This window comes from Chrysemys picta, chromosome 18 (assembly GCF_011386835.1).
Source record: "Chrysemys picta bellii isolate R12L10 chromosome 18, ASM1138683v2, whole genome shotgun sequence".
NCBI lineage: Eukaryota > Metazoa > Chordata > Testudines > Emydidae > Chrysemys > Chrysemys picta.
Window position 1 is genome coordinate 4,592,755 of NC_088808.1, and position 18,180 is coordinate 4,610,934.

Genomic DNA, 18,180 nt, shown 5'->3' on the forward strand with positions numbered 1-18,180 from the left:
TGGAACTAGGTTACTCCTGATACGCGGGGGGAAACTGAGGCCAGGGCTGGCGGCGGTGAGCGCTGCCGCAGGCGGGCATGTCCGGAGACCGCCCCGCTCTCCTGCAGGGCGAAGCTCCCTTCCAGGCGCCGGTGGGGTGGGCAGCCAGCGCCCCAGGCCTGCCGCCTGCCCCCCGGGGACGTGGTCGGAGGCTGGCGGCCCGGAGGCAGGAGTCGCTGCGGCCGGGGAAGGGCCAGGCGGGCGCTCCGCAGCGGCGGGGCCGGGCTCACGGCTCCCGGGCCGCCTGAACTACGTTTCCCACAGGCCCCTGCGCGGGAAAGCCGCTTCCCCGGTGCGTCCCCGGGCCCGTGCAGGGCCGGGCGGCGGGCGAGGAGAGGCGGGCGCCCGGCCTGGCTGCGGAGCGGGCCCAGGTGAGTGCCGCGGCGGGCGCAGGGGGCGTGGAGCCGGGGCCCAGCGAGGGGCCCGCGATCCATCGCCGCGTGCCGGGGGCGGCCGGCACGAACCCCCCCCGGGCCGCGGGCTGGACTCGGCTCGGCTCGGCTGGGTTCGGGCACATGCGGAGGGGCCAGCGGGGCCCAGTGGATGGGGCCCGGCCCGGGGAGTCAGCAGAGCTGGGGAGCTCTGCCACTGACCTACTGGGTGACATCAGGCCAGTCACGCTGCTGTTCTGTGCCTCAGTTTCCCCACCTGTCCCATGGCCCATCCTAAGGCTGCTGGTTAAAGTGCTCCAAGTGGACGGGTGGTCAGTACCGTCTGTCTAAGGCAACCCGCACCTCCCATTGAAGTCAAACGCCCACTGACTGGACAGACCTTGTGTCACTTCACAAGGGTAAGGCTGGTGGCCACTTTTTCCATATTCCTTCCAACTTGTTATATTTTGCCTATCTAAATCAATCCTCTTCCTGCCCCCCACCCCCGCACTTTCAGTTGGATCTCAGAGTTTTGCCTTTCTGTCCCAATGTTGCTGTGAACAGTCGTTGCTGTGTTTCACCCCAGAGGCAGCTACACTGCTGTATGATGTGGTCTCTAAACGTATGGACCAGATATATCTTAACAGCTCATGGTGGTGGCCTTGCCTGCTCTAGGGAGAAAGTATCAGGGGGTAGCCGTGTTAGTCAGTATCTACAAAAACAATAAGGAGTCTGGTGGCACCTTAAAGACTAACAGATTTATTTGGGCATAAGCTTTCGTGGGTAAAAACCTCACTTCTTTAGATGCATGAAGAAAGGAGAAAGGGAACCAGTCTGCCCTTCAGAGCTAGATTAGCAGGCTGCAAGAACTACACACACCAGTTACAAACCCCTGGGGCTTTCTCTCACAAGAAACATGCCCAAAGCCCTTTTCCCTGGATAGGCAAAGAAACTGTAGGCATAAGAAGAGAGATTCATGGATTCTAAGGCCAACAGGATCCATTGTGACCCAGTCTAGGGGTATCAGCCAGACCATCTATTCTGTTAAAGTTGTGGGTCAGCAGTGAAAGTGTCACTTCAAAAGGTAAACTTTGCAGCTCCGTCTGGTGCAGAACATTCCCTGTTAAGTAGGGCAGTTACTATTGCCTTTACATGCAATATGTATGTTTTTTATGTAAATACCTCCTATGCAACCCCCTGTTCTCTGCTCAGTAATGTGCCTCGGCCCTCTCCAACCCAGCCCAATGTGTCCAGCCACTCTCAGAACTACAACTTTCTAAGTAGAATTTCTTGAAAAACAATTCTCTTTAAAGCAATAGACAACCAGACTACTCAGGTCCAAAGCCCTGCACGCTTACTGCCTGAAGCTAAGAAGGGCATGTTGTACCCATTAGTAGTTGCTGTTTAAAATCCTCCTAAGATATTATTGGAGTAAAAAAAGTATCATCATCATCATCATGAGACGATATCATCTGGTTTTTTCCCCACAAATACAGAACTGAAATATTTATTAAACCCTTCTGACTTTTCTGCATTATTATTGCTACTTCTACTATTTACATCTACTAATGGACCAATACCATTGTTAGGATTCTTTTTGTTCCTAATATACCTAAAAATGTCCTTCTTATTGTCCTTAACTCTGTTGGCCGTAGATTTCTCCTTGTGTCCCTTTGCTTCCCTTAGCAGTTTCCTACAGTTCCTAGCTTCTGATTTATATTCAATACAGTACTATTCATTTCCCCCTTCTTCCATTTTTTTGGCTTTTTGTGCATCCAGTAAAGTGTCTTAACCAATTCCCAGTTGTCATTCACATTTTTCTGATTAAATTCTTCCTCCCAGATGATTTGTCTCAATTGTTTTAAGGTTTGTGAAACTCGTCCCTTTAAAGCACTAAGTATATATATTGCTGTTTTGAACTTTTACACTTTTAAAATATGATCGGGTCATGATCACTTGCATCTAAGCTACCATTAACTTTTAGTTCCAAATGATAGGCTCTGAGTCATCTTGGGGAAAGTAAAGGCAGCCCAAGGCAGATGGCGTTGTTCTGAGACAGAGCTGGCTGGCTGCTGGAGCTATGTTTTTGGGGCAGGGTGTAGGCATTAATAATGGTGGGGATGTGACTGCCAACTCAAACTGCTGAGATCCTGAGCTGGCCTGCTTTTAAATCTGCCTTCCAGGAAACCTGCAGCTCATTCCTCTTGTCCTTTGAGTCTGGTCTCCCTTCCTCTCACCCGTAGTCCTGAGAATGGCTCCCCTGTTCTGAGGTTTTGCTTCACCAAGGTTAGCCCAGACTTTACAGGCTTCTGTCCCTGTAAGAGATGGGGCACTGTCTCCCCATGTCCTGCGCCACACCTCTCCCACTGACAGCCCCCCCCCACTCCACACTCATTGGCAATAAAGGTGCTACTGTCCCTTCAGGGGGCTGCCTGCTCCCCATAGCCTGCTGCAGCCAGGCCCCAGCCCAGCAGGCCCTCTCCCAGGCAGCCTCTTCTCTGGGCCTTGGTCCCAGCAGCTGTTTCTGCCCCAGGTTCCTTACTGTCCTGGCCCTGGCCCTCCATCCCCCACACTGCTACGCTCGTGCTAGGATCTCTCACCACCAGTGCTGCCAACCTGAAGAGAGAAAACGTCCTGCGATGTTCTGGGTGACTGTATTGTGTTGTAGGGTTGGACTGCCCTGCCCACCCCTGAGTGCTGCCACGCTCCCAGCTGGACTGGGTGAGGGGATTTTGGCTCCTGCTGCAGGAGCTCTCGCCCCACATCTGCCCATCCCTGTCCAGCAATTAATCCAGCCCCAATCTCTGCTCCCCTTGGGCTCTTCAACCCCTCTCCCAGGCCTGGGGGGGTGCAGAGGGGTCCCCTCTACTCCTTCCAGGCTGGGGAGTGGTTCCAGGGGTTCAGCCCCCCACTCACTCAGGAGGGGGAGAACACCCCAGTGGCTTTGGTTTGCTGAGGGGAGGGGGAGGGAGAGAGAGAGGCTCCACCTGCAGCAGCTCTGATCAACTGCCCGCCCCTTTGGACAGAATAACCAATCAGAAGGCTCGAATTGACCTGAGAACGTGCCCCGAGCTGGCCCTGCTGCGCTAGGCCTCACCCAGCCAAGGCCGGGCAGCGATGCGCTCCCGAGTGCCTGCGGGGTCCTAGACACTGCTCCCTCCAAGAGCCTCCCGGCAGTAGCCCCTAGGCCCCATGGCCCGGTGCCTGGCGTCCAGGCCATCTCTCCAGGGTCGCCCCAGGAGAAGGCATCTGGGTAGCGTAGCAGTGAGTTTGTAGGTGTTAAATGCAGGGCTCAACTGCCTGCAGCAGGGGACGAAGCTGGCTGCAGTGAGGCCTCTGGCACTCTCTTCCTGGCCTTTTGGCTGTGTTTGTGGGACTCAGCCTGGCCTCAGCCCTCCAATTTCAAGTGTGTTTTCAAGCTGCTGGCTCTGCTCCTCCTTCCCCATCCCTGGCCTAGGCACCTGGGCAGGCTGGGGCCAGGGGCAGCACTGGGGGAAGATATTGCATGGGGCTATCTGTTGTTTCAGGTGCTGCTGGTTTCGCCGAGATGCCTGTGACTCTTGGAGGCTGAGTGGGCTGTTTGGCCAAAGGGCAGAGGCCCTCTCCATCATGCAGGAGAATGACCAGCCTCTGCTCTCTCAGGGTAGGGGATTGATTTTACTCAGACCTGCTCTCAGTGACATGCATGGATCGATTCCAGCTCATACGTCTTCCCTGGCTCCTTACGCTTCGTGGCATTAAGCTTTGGGCTCACGCAAGGATGGTGAAGTACCGGGAAAGGGTGTGGGGGCTGTAGATGTGACACCTGAACAGCAATTCCTGGTGCTCCCCTTAGAGCTTCCTGGGGCAAGGCCAGGTGTGTATGTGTATCGGTGTTCTCATGCTTCCCTTAATTCCCTTCTCCCTCCCCTGGGACTCCAGGTCCCCCGTCCTGGGGAGGGCCTGGGCTCTGTGCAGGTTAGAAATGGGAAACTGACTAATAGTGGTGGTGTGCTGCGTTCGGGGTCCCTGTGGGACACGGCACATCTCCCAACAGATGGCTGCTTTTCCCTGACGTCCCCCGGCGTTTCCCCTCCATTCAGGCTCCATGTCTCCTCCAGCCCAGCATTTGGAGTTTGTAACCTGCTGCCTGTTTCCTTTCCCCTGAGCAGGATTTGTGATCTCCTGGATGGAGCAAGAGGAAGAGTTGCAGGTCCTGGATCTCCAGGACTTGGAGGAAACTGAGCTCCCAAGGTTCACAGGTGAGGGCTACAAGCTAAATCAACTCAGGAACCATCGGTGCATGAACCCAAGAGCTGGAAAGCCAAGAAGAGCTGAGCTGTCACTTTCCTGCCCCATCTCACAGTCTCCTGTGCAAGGGCTGAAGCCCACTTAGCCACCTTCCTCCCATGGGGCTTTTCTGCTTCATTGTGATCAGCCTGAAATTAGAGCATCACAAATGAAAGCCCCATTTAGTGGCAGGTCTGGTTGCGGCAACCCAGTGCTCACGCATGCGAAACTTCAAAAGCGCAGAAACAAGAGGTCAGGAGCAGAATCTGCTGCATTCCTGGCCATCGTCCCGTCACATACGGTGCTCTCTGGACATCCCCTCCCAAACGCTAGACAAGGCTCTTCCCCTTCCACCTCCAGTAGATACCTCAGAGTAGCACTTCCCCCAGCTTCGTCCAACTCCTGCTTTACCACGCAGCTTTCACTCGACCCTCGTGCTGAGAAACCTTCACACCATCCTATGGGTAACGCTGTGGTGCCTGAACACTGCCCAGGTTGTATGAAAGCGCGAGTTGGATGGCGAAGGGGGACGCGCTACTTTGCAGTGTCTGGTAGAGGTGGATGGGAGCGCTGCACAGTGCTGCTGACAGTCCTGTAGTGAGCCTGAGTCAAAGACAGGGGGCGCTGTAGTTCATTAGCCCCTTAGTGCCGGGAACGGAAAGAGACGTCAGTCTTCCTGTTTATTCCTATCAGAGATGTCATGATTTTGGTTGGAAGGCAGCTCTGCCCTCTGCAGGGTTGGGAGGACGGGTCCTCCGACAGCGCAGAACACCAGGAGTGTATTCTCCACCAAGTGAGCAGCACCATGTTGGAAGCAAAAGGCTGGACGGCTTCTGGCAGGAGTCAGTTTTGTGAAGAAAGTGGGGGGCGAGGAAGGGAACAGCCAGCTGGCCCCCTCCCCCCCAAGCAGGATTTTCAGGGGAAGGGGTTTTCACGCTGCATTTCCTGGGTTGTCCATCTTCTGGCAAAAACCTCTATACTCTGCAGTGCTGCCATGAGGAGAGAAGGAGATTCTCCAATCCCCCATCTGGCCTCAGCCTGATTCGCTTTCCCTTGGCCTTCCCCTTGCATCCATTAATGATGGTCCCCCTGTTGCCCCCCACAGCCTCCTCCCCAGATGATGGGGAAACCTCTGTGCTGCTTGCTCTCTGGGAAGGGAGGGGCTCTCCTTGGTCTTGGGCCCGCCCGCCCTCCGGGGCTGGGATCCAGCAGTGCTAGCTGACTGGCCTTGGCATTGCAGCTGAGTGTGAACACTGCAGGTGTCTCACATTTAGTGACTGTAGGCAGCGACCTATAGTTAAGGTTACCTGACACTTCCCATTATAAGACCCTGTTTTCAGTGGCTTATGACTTTAAGTTTAGCAAACTGCTTGGGTTGAAATTTCCCATTCTGTGTGTCTGCATCAGCCTGGTTTTTTTGTTTTTGTTTTTAATTTTCAGCTAAAATGGTCTGCCATTTTCGAGAACGAGATTAGGGGAAAATAATGGTTTTGTCGATGTTAAAAAAAAAAAAACAAGAAACCTTACAAGCATTTCATGAGACACTGTAGCACCTTCTTGCTTTGCGGCAGGGACTTGAAATTTGGCAGGGGGGGGGTCACCCTGAGGTCGGGGTGTACCTTTTGCTCTTACCATGGAAAAATGCCCACATTTGGCCAAGTTACAAAACTGAACAATTTCAGTTCACGCTCTCAGGAGAGACTTGTTAGTTGAAATTCTCCAAAGATTCCATTTGCGCTGACATGCTGCAGCCCCCACGGCGCCTGTGTGTGACCGGAGGGCGCATCCACCTCCCACAGAGCGCCTGAGCTTGCACAGGGCCTGCTCAGGATGGTCACTCGTGGGGGCAGCCAGGGCTGAGAGCAGGGACCTCTCTCTCCTGTGCTCTCAATGCTCCCCCTGCTGGGCCCAGGCAGCGGGGAGGAAGGAGCAGCCTGGCTGGAATGTGGGGTCAGGGGAGATGAGGGGAGGGATGATGGGGGGGGATGAAGGGAGGAAGAGAAGCTGGGGGTGGGGGGAGATTAAGGAGGGGTGAAGGGAGGAAGAAGGGGAGGTATGGAAGGGAGGAAGAGAAGCCGGGGAAATAGGGGAGTGGATAAGAACAAAGTGGTCGAAGGGTTGGGGGAGCGTAGCCGGGGGAAGGGCAGGAACCACAGAAGAAGGGGTGGGTATAGGAGCAGAGGGGGACAGGGCAGGAGCTGGGGAGGGACAGAGACCGTTTGAGGGGACTGAGGCAGCAGGACCTGTGAGCACTATAGCACCCCCAGAAGCCCTGAGTCTCGTCCCATTCTCGGTTTTCACAGGACCCCTGCCTGTCAGAGCACAGGATGGACAGTCCTGTCCCTACCTCTCAGGTCCTGGGTGATGGGCAATCAGATAAACCAGCATTTTCATAGGTGGCCACTGTGTGTGCCTCATGTTCTGGGTGCCCAGTTGAGACACCTGGGGCTGGGCTGTGGAAGTGCTGCTGCTGATGTGATGGGAGCTCTGCCATGAACACACAGTGCGGTAACTTGCCGAGTGCTCTGAAAAGTCAGGCCCTCGACATCCCAAATCGGGCAGGCACAGTGAGTTGACATTGACACCTTTGGTCTCCGTTCCCAGGTGTAAAATGGAGGTAATTCCTCCTCCCCTCAGAGCTAGTGCTGTGCCACCATTCATCAATTAAGGCGGCCCTTGAAATCAATGGACGGTTGGAGCCTAACTACCCTTGAGGATTGGGCCTAAGCTGCTGCCAGGAGAACGACCTAGAGAAACCTGCGAAGAAATGAATAATCTGTATTCGGGCAGGGTTTGGACACGGTCTAGTAGCACTGCATAGGGCCACACACTGAGTGGTGAGGGCGAGAAGAAATACGGAAGTACCTGTTCTCTGAGCACCTTCTGTCCCATACACTGAATGAGGCAGGGTCCTGTGGAAAAAAATAGCATGTGGTCATGTAATGAAAGACTGTCTCCTAATTCATATGCCCCAGGGCGCAGGGTAAGGCTGCAGAGGAACCTTAATTCTGGCATTTCCTGACTTCTGCGGGTTTCACTCTGCAACCTTCATGTTTTGTTAATATCATTGAGACATTTATAAACCCTTTCCAGGTGCCCTGTCTCGTTCATTAGAACACACGCTGCACGATACAGTATAGAGAGCAGCTCATTCCAGGGCTGACTGGGGACAATAAATAAACCTCTCTCCCCAAAAGCCTGGAATGTAGACGGGCATTGCAGGCTAACAAATCCAGGTTCTGGTGGGTCCCAGAGAGAGCAAGGTCCAGCACTGCTGGAGGCCATCCCAGAGGTGCCGTCAGCCCTTGCTCCTCATCCATATTGAGGGGCTCCTCCCGCAGTGCCTGTGTGGCTCTCCTCAGTGGCACTGAGGCTGCTTAGGGCTTTATAGGGTAACACCATCACCTCAGATTCCAGCTGGAAGCCTGATGGAGCAGAACTCGAGAGATGGGCTAGTGCTCAGGGGTGGAAGCTGCCAGGAGAGGCAAGGGGAAGGCAAATAGAGAACATCCCTAGGCGTGCTGTAATATTTGGGGCATGTGTCTCGGCTGGATGGGAAGCGGGTGTGTAATTGGACACAAGAAGGCAGCTTGCCTTGTGTGGTGCGGGCACTTCATGGAGCAGAGGAGCATGCACGGAAGGCAGGGATCTCAGGGACCGAGCAGATGTTGGGGCAGACGCTCTCAGCCTGGAATGAGCCTGTTCCAGAAGGAAGGTGAAAGGGGCTTGGTGTTGAATGTCTTTTCAACCCAGAGCTAATCCGAGCTCTCCCCAAGTCCTGAGGGGGCTCTGGGAGAATTCTCATCCTTGCTCTGGGTGTTAAGACAGGATGTTGGCCTGTGCTCTGTCTTGGGAGGGTGTACAAATCACCTGCTGATTTTCAGTCTTCTACACTAGGAATTTGCTGTGTTTTAACTTTAGGATTGAAAACCCATTTAATGAAACTGGTTCAAACTCCTGTGTGTGGACGCTCTGATTTTGCTTTGAGTGGCTTAAAACTTATGCCCAATTAAATTAAGCTACGCTGAAATAAGCGCATTCACACAGCCTTTGGCACAGCCTTGACCAAATAGATTTTGGATCACATCTTAAGTTAAACAGGTGCCACTCTGTAGACAAGGCCTCAAACGGGCTGAACCCCCATGTCTGTGTCTGCAGCCCCCTCTCTCCCCCGGTTGCCTTGGCACATGGGCTGAGTCATGGCCAGATTCTCTTTGTTCCAGCAGTAGATGGGGGTTTGGGTGACAATGTGGTGGAGATGCCTGATCCTGAGGAAACTGATCTGCATGGGACACTGCTAGGGGGATCCAGCGGGGCCCCTCTCCAGAGTCCCAAGAGTGACTGCAAGGCGGGCTGGGAATGGCAAGGCCCTGCAAGCCAACCCACCCCTGGTGAAGGAGCTACAGGGGATCACCACGATGCTGCTGCCCAGCCGAGAGCCTCCACAGGGGATAAGCCCTATAAATGCAGCGAATGTGGGAAGGGCTTCAGCCAGAGCTCTGACCTCATCCGGCACCTTCGCACTCACACCGGCGAGCGCCCCTACAAGTGCCCCGAGTGCGGCAAGGGTTTTAGCGACAGCTCCACCCTGCTCAAGCACCATCGCGTGCACACGGGCGAGCGCCCCTACAAGTGCACGGAGTGTGGCAAGGGCTTCATCCTCAGCTCCTACCTCATCCAGCACCAGCGGGTGCACAGCAGGGAGAAAGCCCACAAGTGTGCCAGCTGTGGGCGCTGCTTCGGCCAGAGCTCGGAGCTGGCGCAGCACCAGCGCGCCCACCTGGGCGAGCGCCCCTACAAGTGCAGCGAGTGTGGGAAGGGCTTCAGCCAGAGCTCTGACCTCATCCGGCACCAGCGCACCCACACCGGCGAGCGCCCCTATAAGTGCCCGGACTGCGGCAAGGGTTTTAGCGACAGCTCCACCCTCATCAAGCACCAGCGCACCCACACCGGCGAGCGCCCCTACGTGTGCACAGCCTGCGGCCGGGGCTTCAGTGAAAGCTCCACGCTCATCAAGCACCAGCGCACGCACACGGGCGAGCGCCCCTACGTGTGCACCGAGTGCGGCAAGAGCTTCAGCCTCAGCTCCACGCTCTTCAAGCACCAGCGCACGCACACGGGCGAGCGGCCCTACCTGTGCACGGAGTGCGGCAAGGCCTTCAGCCTCAGCTCCAACCTCCTGCAGCACCAGCGCACGCATGCGGGCGAGCGCCCCTTTGCCTGCGCCCAGTGCGGCAAGCGCTTCACGCAGAGCTCCAACCTGCTGCAGCACCAGCGCACCCACACCGGGGAGCGCCCCTACCAGTGCACCCAGTGCGGCCGCCACTTCAGCCTCAGCTCCAACCTCCTGCAGCACCAGCGCACCCACTTGGGCGAGCGCCCCTACGCCTGCGCCCAGTGCGGCAAGCGCTTCGGCCTCAGCTCCAACCTGCTGCAGCACCAGCGCACCCACACCGGGGAGCGCCCCTTTGCCTGCGCCCAGTGCGGCAAGCGCTTCGGCGACAGCTCCACCCTGAGTAAGCACCGCCGCACCCACGTGGGGCAGTGCCCCTATTCCAGTGCACGGTGCACTGAGGGTTTTGGGGACAGTGCCACGCTCCTGCAGCACCCGCACACCCACCGGCATGAGCAGCCCTACCAGTGCACCCAATGCAGCAAGGCCTTCAGCCAGAGCTCCGGCCTGGCCCAGCACCAGCACACCCACAAGGACTGGCCCCTCTGTGCCATTGCGCCCTGCCCCTAACCTTGGCCACCAGGCTCCCGGGAGGGAAACATCCACCCAAGGCTCTGCAGCCCTCCGGCAGCGCCATAGCAGCATGGGACAAATGGAGAGCTCAAGCAGCCCGCCTTGGGCTCAGTGTCCCAGCGACTGTGCCCGTGGGCTGGCATGCACTGATTACCTGCAGGCTACCAGCGGTGCCCTCCCGGAAGCTGTGCAATTCAGGCTTCAGCCGTGCAGCGCTGCTAACTCTTGCGGAGCTGGCTGTGAGAGAGGCCCGACATGCAGCAGCACCTCCTACTCCACATGTCAGTGCCCCAACCAGACACATCCCACGGGGAAATTGGGCAAGAACCTGTTTGAACGCTGTGGGGGTCAAAGTTCGACTCGTGCATGAACATTGGCATTGGCTTATCAGAGACTGGAGAGAGCTCATCTAGTGGAATGATGCAGGCAGGGTGAGACTAATTCCCACTCCCAGCAATAACAGGCTAAAACTAAGAAAAAGAAAATCTCGGCCAAGTACTGAGGGAAAACTTCCACCAGTGAGATCCGTTAGGCTGTGGGGTTGTTTCCCCAGCGAGGGGGCTGGGGCCCCATCTCTTGAGTTATTTAAAACTGAACTGGATAAAAAGAGCTTTCCTTAAAAGTCACACACAAAATTGTCTCTAAATGCAGGGAAGGAATTGGGCCAATCCCACGCAGCTGCTGTCCAGCTCCAATGTGAGACCGTTGTAGGGTCAGCAGAGTCGGGAGCGACTGTCAGCCAGTGAGGCTTTGGTAAGAATTGGAAAGGACCTGCTCAGTGCATGTGCCGGCAGGGAGGTGACACAATGTGGGCTGGGGGTTTCTGACCTGGAAGTAAAATGTGTTCTCTTTATTCTCATTCTCTTTCTGTGTCCTTCCCAGACCGCGTGTGGTTCTGTGTGAGATGTTTCTGGGAGGTCTGAGGTAGAGCTGTTATCATGTGCATACAGTAAAGAGACTTGATACATTTTAAAGCACAGAGCTGATTTTAATTCTTCCCCCAGCACCTGGGAATCCTTTCTTTCTATCATCTCCATCATTTTTATTCCCTGAGAGCCCCCAAGTATGCCAGGTATATATATATGTCAGGCCTAGAAGAAAACAGGCCCCTTCCCCAGCGAGTTCAGAAGACTCTCTTAATAGCTCTGTGCAGACACCCGGTCTTCGGCCCCTGCTAGGACATTGGCTCACCGGTATTTCTGGGAGTTGCTGGAGGAGGTGGCGGTGAGAGTCAGCTGGCCATTCGAAGGATCCCTGCTGCTCCAGCAGCATCTCTGTGATCCGCCAGTGGGAGTTTAACGCTCCCTGGGAGTGGCTGAGTAGCTGGATTAGGACAGGCAGTACCAGCGGGGCGTGTGCACCAGTTGGGTGAAAGGTGCCTGTATGCTGTGCAGAGGCAGGGAGCCTCCCCAGAGGCCATGCACCAGGAGGGAGCTGTCAGTAGGACTGGCTTGGGGAGTGGAAGCTGGTCGGTAACCCTACCCTCGGAACCCCCCAGATTCCTGGTCATTACTAGAACGTAATCATTTCACTTCTTATAGATGGTAAAAAAAATTGCTCCATTCTGTAAGTAATGGGATGGGATATTTAATAGCGCCAAGTAATTCCATGTGATGAAAGTGTATGATTTATTCTATGATAGAAATGTCTAAGTAAATCACTTAGATAGAAAACACAAACCTAATATAATTGACATGAATTACTGAATAGCCTTAAAATAGGGGGGAGGGATAGCTCAGTGGTTTGAGTATTGGGCTGCTAAACCCAGGGTTATGAGTTCAATCCTTGAAGGGGCAATTTGGGGCAAAAATCTGTCTGGGGATTGGTCCTGCTTTGAGCAGGGGGTTGGACTAGATGATCTCCTGAGGTCCCTTCCAACCCTGCTATTCTATGCTAAGTCACAAGTAATCTTAAATCATTTATTAAAGTGCAACCAATTAATAGTTCAGTTGACAAGATACTACCATCAAATGAACTCCCCGAGCCAATATACCTGCTGGAGGTCTCATGCAGCCAGTAGTAAAACAGCGCTAGAGTTTCTAAAAATTGTAGATGACTGTTCTCTAACACAAAAAGGGTTGGACCAACACATGGTAGGTCTATTTTGGATCTCATAATGACAGATAAAAATGAGTTGATCACTGGACTGGAAGTTGGTGGCTGTCTAGGAACCAGTGATCATGACCTGATTACATTCACTGTGGGAAAAGCTGAGAAAAATTATTAATGAATTTGATTGGGGGAAAAAATTAGACAGAAAAATGTGAATTAAAATCAGGAATTCTTTAAGAAGAATTTGTTGAATGGCCAGAAGCCCCTCAATTCCACAATCAATAAGGACAACTTGGGTAAAATCAAGAAGAGAAGTGAAGATCACAATTAAAAATTAATTTTTATTTTCATATGTGTATGTATGTATTACTCCTGGGGGCTTTCTGTGCACAATATTTTAAAATTCTGCAAATTTTATTTGTCAAAATAACACTATATAATCAGGCCAGTTTCAATTATTTTGGTAATTTATTTGAAAATACTTGTCAGTAAGGGTCTGCAACAAAACAGACACTCACAAAAATCCCCCCAGGAGTAGAGAGTTAAAGAAACCCCTGCAACAACCCAGTTCCTCTTTCTCTGCCCCCTCCCCCCAGAGCCCAGCCATGACCACCCCCAGCCCACACACTCACACCCCCTTCCCCCCCAGAGCCCAGCTGTGCCCCCCCAGCCCAGACACTTGTATCCCTAACCCCTCAGAGGCCAGCTGTGGGGCTCCCCCCAGCTCATACACTCACACCCTCTACCCCCCAGAGCCCAGGGATCCAGAGGGAGAAACAGCCTGATGCTGGGTCCCAGGGTTGCATGGAATTTCCTGTGCACCACCTCCTTCCTCCAGAGTGTGCTGGGCACTGCAGTTGCTGGGAACCCTCCAGTCCCTCCTCCCCCCACCCCCCCCCCGTCTTCTATTGCAGGGATCGGCAACTTTTGGCACGTGGCCCACTAGGGAAATCCCCTGGCTGGCCAGGCCGGTTTGCTTACCTGCAGCATCTGCAGGTTCGGCCAGTCACAGCTCCTACAGGCCGCAGTTCACCATCCCAGGCTAATGGGGGCTGCGGGAAGGGCGGACAGCACGTCCCTCGGCCCACGCCGCTTCCTGCAGCCCCCATTGGCCTGGAGCAGCAAACCACAGCCAGTGGGAGCTGCGATCGGCCGAAACTGCAGACACGGCAGGTAAGCAAACCAGCCCGGCCTGCCAGGGGCCTTCCCTGGTGGGCCGCATGCCAAAGGTTGCCGATCCCTGTTCTATTGCCAGCTGAGCTGTGCCGGGTCCAGCAGCCCCTAGTGTCAGCCAACATCTCTGCAGCCCATTTCAGTGGGATGAAAAGGAAATTCTGCACGCACAACATGAATTTCTGGACAATTCTGCATTGCGCAGTGGTGCAGAATTCCCCCAGGAGTAATGTATGTATAACTAATGGAAAAATGGGGAAGTAGATAGCAATCAGTATAAGTTAGAGGTAATGACGTGTAGAAAATTGATAAGGGAAACTAAAGACGTCAAGGAATCTGTGGCTGCGAGGGCTAAGGACAATAAAGAGTTCTTTGGCTGAGTGAGGCAGAGCCCTGTAATCCCCCGAGAGCATTTGTCTCTAATACAGTAACTTTGGAACACCATCTCTGCTCAATTCCAAACATTCAGGGAACATTCTAGGCAGGGCAAGAACCCTGTTGATTTGGGGGAAGACTGGAAAACTGAAAGGAGGAAATAGAGAATGCACAGATCCCCTCACATCTGCTTAGCTCATCACATCTATAGATCAAAGAACTATTCATGTCAGCCATTAACATTTTCAGCCTAACAGCAGCTCCCAATCTCAGCTCTCCATGTCCCCAAGTAGAGTGTAAATGACTTGTCTCCTACAAAGAAAAGGGAGTGTGAAGGCGGCTTCTTTGCTTCCTTCCTCCTAGCACATTGCCTCCCCAAAGTCTGCTTCATGGTGGGGGAGAGCCAGATGCTACCACCCCTCTTGTCCCTTCCAGTCCAGGAGAAGAAAAGTATGTAGGAGCAGGGAGAAGAAGTAGTGATACACACAGCCCCTGGTATGGAGGGAAGAGGGAATTGGGGAGGCACAGAGCCCCTGGCATGGAGGGAAAGGAGAATTGGGGGCACACAGAGAACCTGATTTAAGGTAGGGGTTGTGTAACAAGCACACAAAAAAACTCTAACCATTTGGGTGTTCGATATTCCTTCCCATGGGTGACAGGTGAGTTTAAAATAAGTACCTGTCTATATTGATGTTATACTACATTATGGTTTTGAATTTACAGTTCACTACTTGGATCATGCCAAAAACAAAAACCAGCTGGCATCTACAAAGACTAAGCGACACATCCAGAGCACTTTCAAGGACCCAAACGTTTGAGGAGAGTAGGATTGACCCTGGGTTCAGTTACCAATGGATGCAATATACCAAAAAAGGTACTGATGAAACAACAAAGAGAAGAGCAGCTTAGACAATTTAATAATCCAATTCAGGTTTAGTGGCAGTACCCAGTAAAACTGCTACAGGTTAGAGTCTATCCACAGACTCTCACTTTGTATGTTGGTTTTGGGTTTAGACCTGAAAAGCCATCTGCACTTAACATCGGAGACCACACAGCGCTCAGCCTGTAGGAGCAAGAAAATGGAGATGGCTCATGGAGGGATGCAAGGAGCCCCTTGAGCGTGCAGTGAGCTCAGATACAGAAGCAACTAAACATGTAACCCACTGGTTAAATATAGTAGGAGCAAAAGAAATCCTAGCAATGGTATAGGCCCATTACTAGATGAAGATGGTAAAATTGTTAATAATGATACAGAAATATTTAGTAAAAATTCTGTTCTGTATTGGCAAAGAAGCAGGATGGTGTATTCCAATCACTAGAGGATGATGAACTACTTTCCAGCCCATTAGTAACTAAGCAGAAGTTGTTTAACATCCTCCTACATGTAAACATTTCTAAATCAGCAAGCCTGGATAATTTTCATCCAAGAGTCCTCAGAGAGTCGGCCGAGGCGTTCTCTGGCTCACTGATGTTAATTTTTAATAAATCTTGTGAAAGCAGGGAAATTCCAGAAGACTGGAAGAGAACTAATGTGCCAATATTCAAAAAGGGCAAGTGGGATGACCTGAGTAACTATAGGTCAGTTAGCCTGACTTCAAACCCGGATAACTAAGGGAAAAGCTGATACTAGGATCAGTCAATAAAGAATTAAAAACTGGGAATATAATTAACACAAGTCATCATGGTTTTACCTAAAATAGATCTTGTCAAACAAGCCTGATTCCATTTTTGATGAGACTACAAGTTGGTTGATAAAGATAACTGTAAACTTTTGTAAGTCATTTGACATAGTACCCGTGACAGTCTGATTAAAAAATGCCCACTGTCCAATGGAGCACGTGTTAAACGGGTGAGGAACAGGCTAACTGACTGATCTCAGAAAGTAGTTATCAGTGAGGAACCATTGGAGCCTCGTGTTTTTCACAAATATAAAATAACATGAAATAAAACAAAAAACTCATTCAGCAGGAGCACCTCCCGTGGTTCCTGTCCTGTAGGGCTGGGTCCAGCTCCCTGATCTGGGTGTTGCCACCTGGCGCACAGGGTTGCAGCATCATGCAGATTTGGTTCAGCCTTCCCGCCATCACAATGGGGAGAAGGCCAGGCCAAATTTCAGTGAGTGGCATTATGAGCTGGCACACGAGGTTGCAGCGCTGCTCTTGTTTGACCCGAATGCCCCTCTGTCATCATGAATACCACCCTGTAGGGCCTCCCAACCTCCAGGGCAGGACCCGACCAACATACACCTGCATGGATAAAATAAAAGAATGAAACTCCTGAAAAAACTAAAAATGATAAAAAATAAAAATGTCCTGGGGTTCTAGGCATCAACGTTGCATGGAGTGTTTTTAGTGGGGTTCTGCAGGGATTGGTTCTAGATCTGACACTAGTCAACATTTTCATTAGGGATCTGTAAGTAAATATAAAATCACTGCTCATAACAGAGCGCTTATTCAGAGCCATTTGGATCACTTGGTAAGCTCGGCCCACTCACATAAAATGTGTTTTAACACTGCTAAATGCAAGTCACCTACAGAATGGGGGCTGTATTCTAGAAAGCAGTGACCCTCAAAACGAATTAGGGGGGCCCAGCGGTCAAGCAACTGAACATGAGCCCCCAGGTGATACTGTGGCAGAAAGGGCTAATGCGATCTTTGGAAGAGAAGAATGAGGGGGGATTTGATAGCTGCTTTCAACTACCTGAAAGGGGGTTCCAAAGAGGATGGATCTAGACTGTTCTCAGTGGTGGCAGATGACAGAACAAGGAGTAATGGTCTCAAGTTGCAGTGGGGGAGGTCTAGGCTGGATATTAGGAAACACTTTTTCACTAGGAGGGTGGTGAAGCACTGGGATGGGTTACCTAGGGAGGTGGTGGAATCTCCTTCCTTAGAGGTTTTTAAGGTCAGGCTTGACAAACCCCTGGCTGGGATGATTTAGTTGGGGATTGGTCCTGCTTTGAGCAGGAGGTTGGACTAGATGACCTCCTGAGGTCCCTTCCAACCCTTATATTCTATGATTCTTTGGAACCCCCTTTCAGGTAGTTGAAAGCAGCTATCAAATCACCCCTCATTCTTCTCTTCTGCAGACTAAATAATCCCAGTTCCCTCAGCCTCTCCTCATAAGTCATGTGCTCCAGCCCCCTAATCATTTTTGTTGCCCTCCGCTGGACTCTTTCCAATTTTTCCACATCCTTTTTGTAGTGCGGGTCCCAAAACTGGACACAGTACTCCAGATGAGGCCTTACCAATGCCGATTAGAGGGGAATGATCACATCCCTCGATCTGCTGATAATGTTCCTACTTATACAGCCCAAAATGCCATTAGCCGTCTTGGCAACAAGGGCACACTGTTGACTCATATCCAGCTTCTTGTCCACTGTAACCCCTAGGTCCTTTTCTGCAGAACTGCTGCCTAGCCACTCGGTCCCTAGTCTGTAGCAGTGCATGGGATTCTTCCGTCCTAAGTGCAGGACTCTGCCCTTGTCCTTGTTGAACCTCATCAGATTTCTTTTGACCTAATCCTCTAATTTGTCTAGGTCCCTCTGTATCCTATCCCTACCCTCCAGCGTATCTACCACTCCTCCCAGTTTAGTGTCATCTGCAAACTTGCCAAGGGTGCAGTCCACGCCATCCTCCAGATCATTAATGAAGATATTGAACAAAACCGGCCCCAGGACTGACTCTTGGGGCACTCCCCTTGATACTGGCTGCCAACTAGACATGGAGCCATTGATCACTACCCTTTGAGCCCAATGATCTAGCCAGCTTCCTATCCACCTTATAGTTCATTCATCCAGCTCATACTTCTTTAACTTGCTGGCAAGAATACTGTAGGAGGACCATATCAAAAGCTTTGCTAAAGTCAAGGAATAACACGTCCACTGCTTTCCCCTCATCCACAGAGCCAGTTATCTCATCATAGAAGGCAATTAGGTTAGTCAGGCACAACTTCCCCTTGGTGAATCCATGCTGACTGTTCCTGATCACTTTCCTCTCCTCTGAGTGCTTCAAAATTGATTCCTTGAGGACCTGCTCCATGATTTTTCCAGGGACTGAGGTGAGGCTGACTGGCCTGTAGTTCCCCGGATCCTCCTCTTTCCCCTTTTTTAAAGATGGGCACTACATTAGCCTTTTTCCAGTCATCCGGGACCTCCCC

At 52.3% G+C, this 18,180-nt stretch overlaps 1 protein-coding gene across 11 annotated transcripts; it reads left to right on the top strand.

The window, feature by feature from the left end:
• Positions 1-281: 281 nt before the first annotated feature.
• On the top strand, positions 282-17,748 carry LOC101938775 (zinc finger protein 135-like). Of its 11 annotated transcripts, none has more exons than XM_042859663.2 (4): positions 282-410; positions 3,938-4,053; positions 4,562-4,651; positions 8,903-11,399. In XM_042859663.2, the coding sequence occupies exons 2-4, from the start codon at positions 4,020-4,022 to the stop codon at positions 10,420-10,422; spliced, it is 1,644 nt and encodes a 547-aa protein (XP_042715597.2). In that variant the 5' UTR covers positions 282-410; positions 3,938-4,019; the 3' UTR covers positions 10,423-11,399. The 11 variants fall into 11 exon arrangements, 10 of the variants coding, with proteins under 10 accessions (XP_042715597.2, XP_065428603.1, XP_065428604.1 ...); XM_065572531.1 differs by having other exon boundaries at positions 8,906-11,399; XM_065572532.1 differs by having other exon boundaries at positions 352-410; positions 3,938-4,266.
• Positions 17,749-18,180: the final 432 nt, after the last annotated feature.

Coding starts and splice junctions, on each gene's coding strand:
- LOC101938775 (XM_042859663.2), top strand. CDS start 4,020: ATGCAGGAGAATGACCAGCCTCTGCTCTCTCAGG. Junction 4,054..4,561: donor CCAGCCTCTGCTCTCTCAGG/GTAGGGGATTGA, acceptor TCCCCTGAGCAG/GATTTGTGATCTCCTGGATG. Junction 4,652..8,902: donor TGAGCTCCCAAGGTTCACAG/GTGAGGGCTACA, acceptor TCTTTGTTCCAG/CAGTAGATGGGGGTTTGGGT.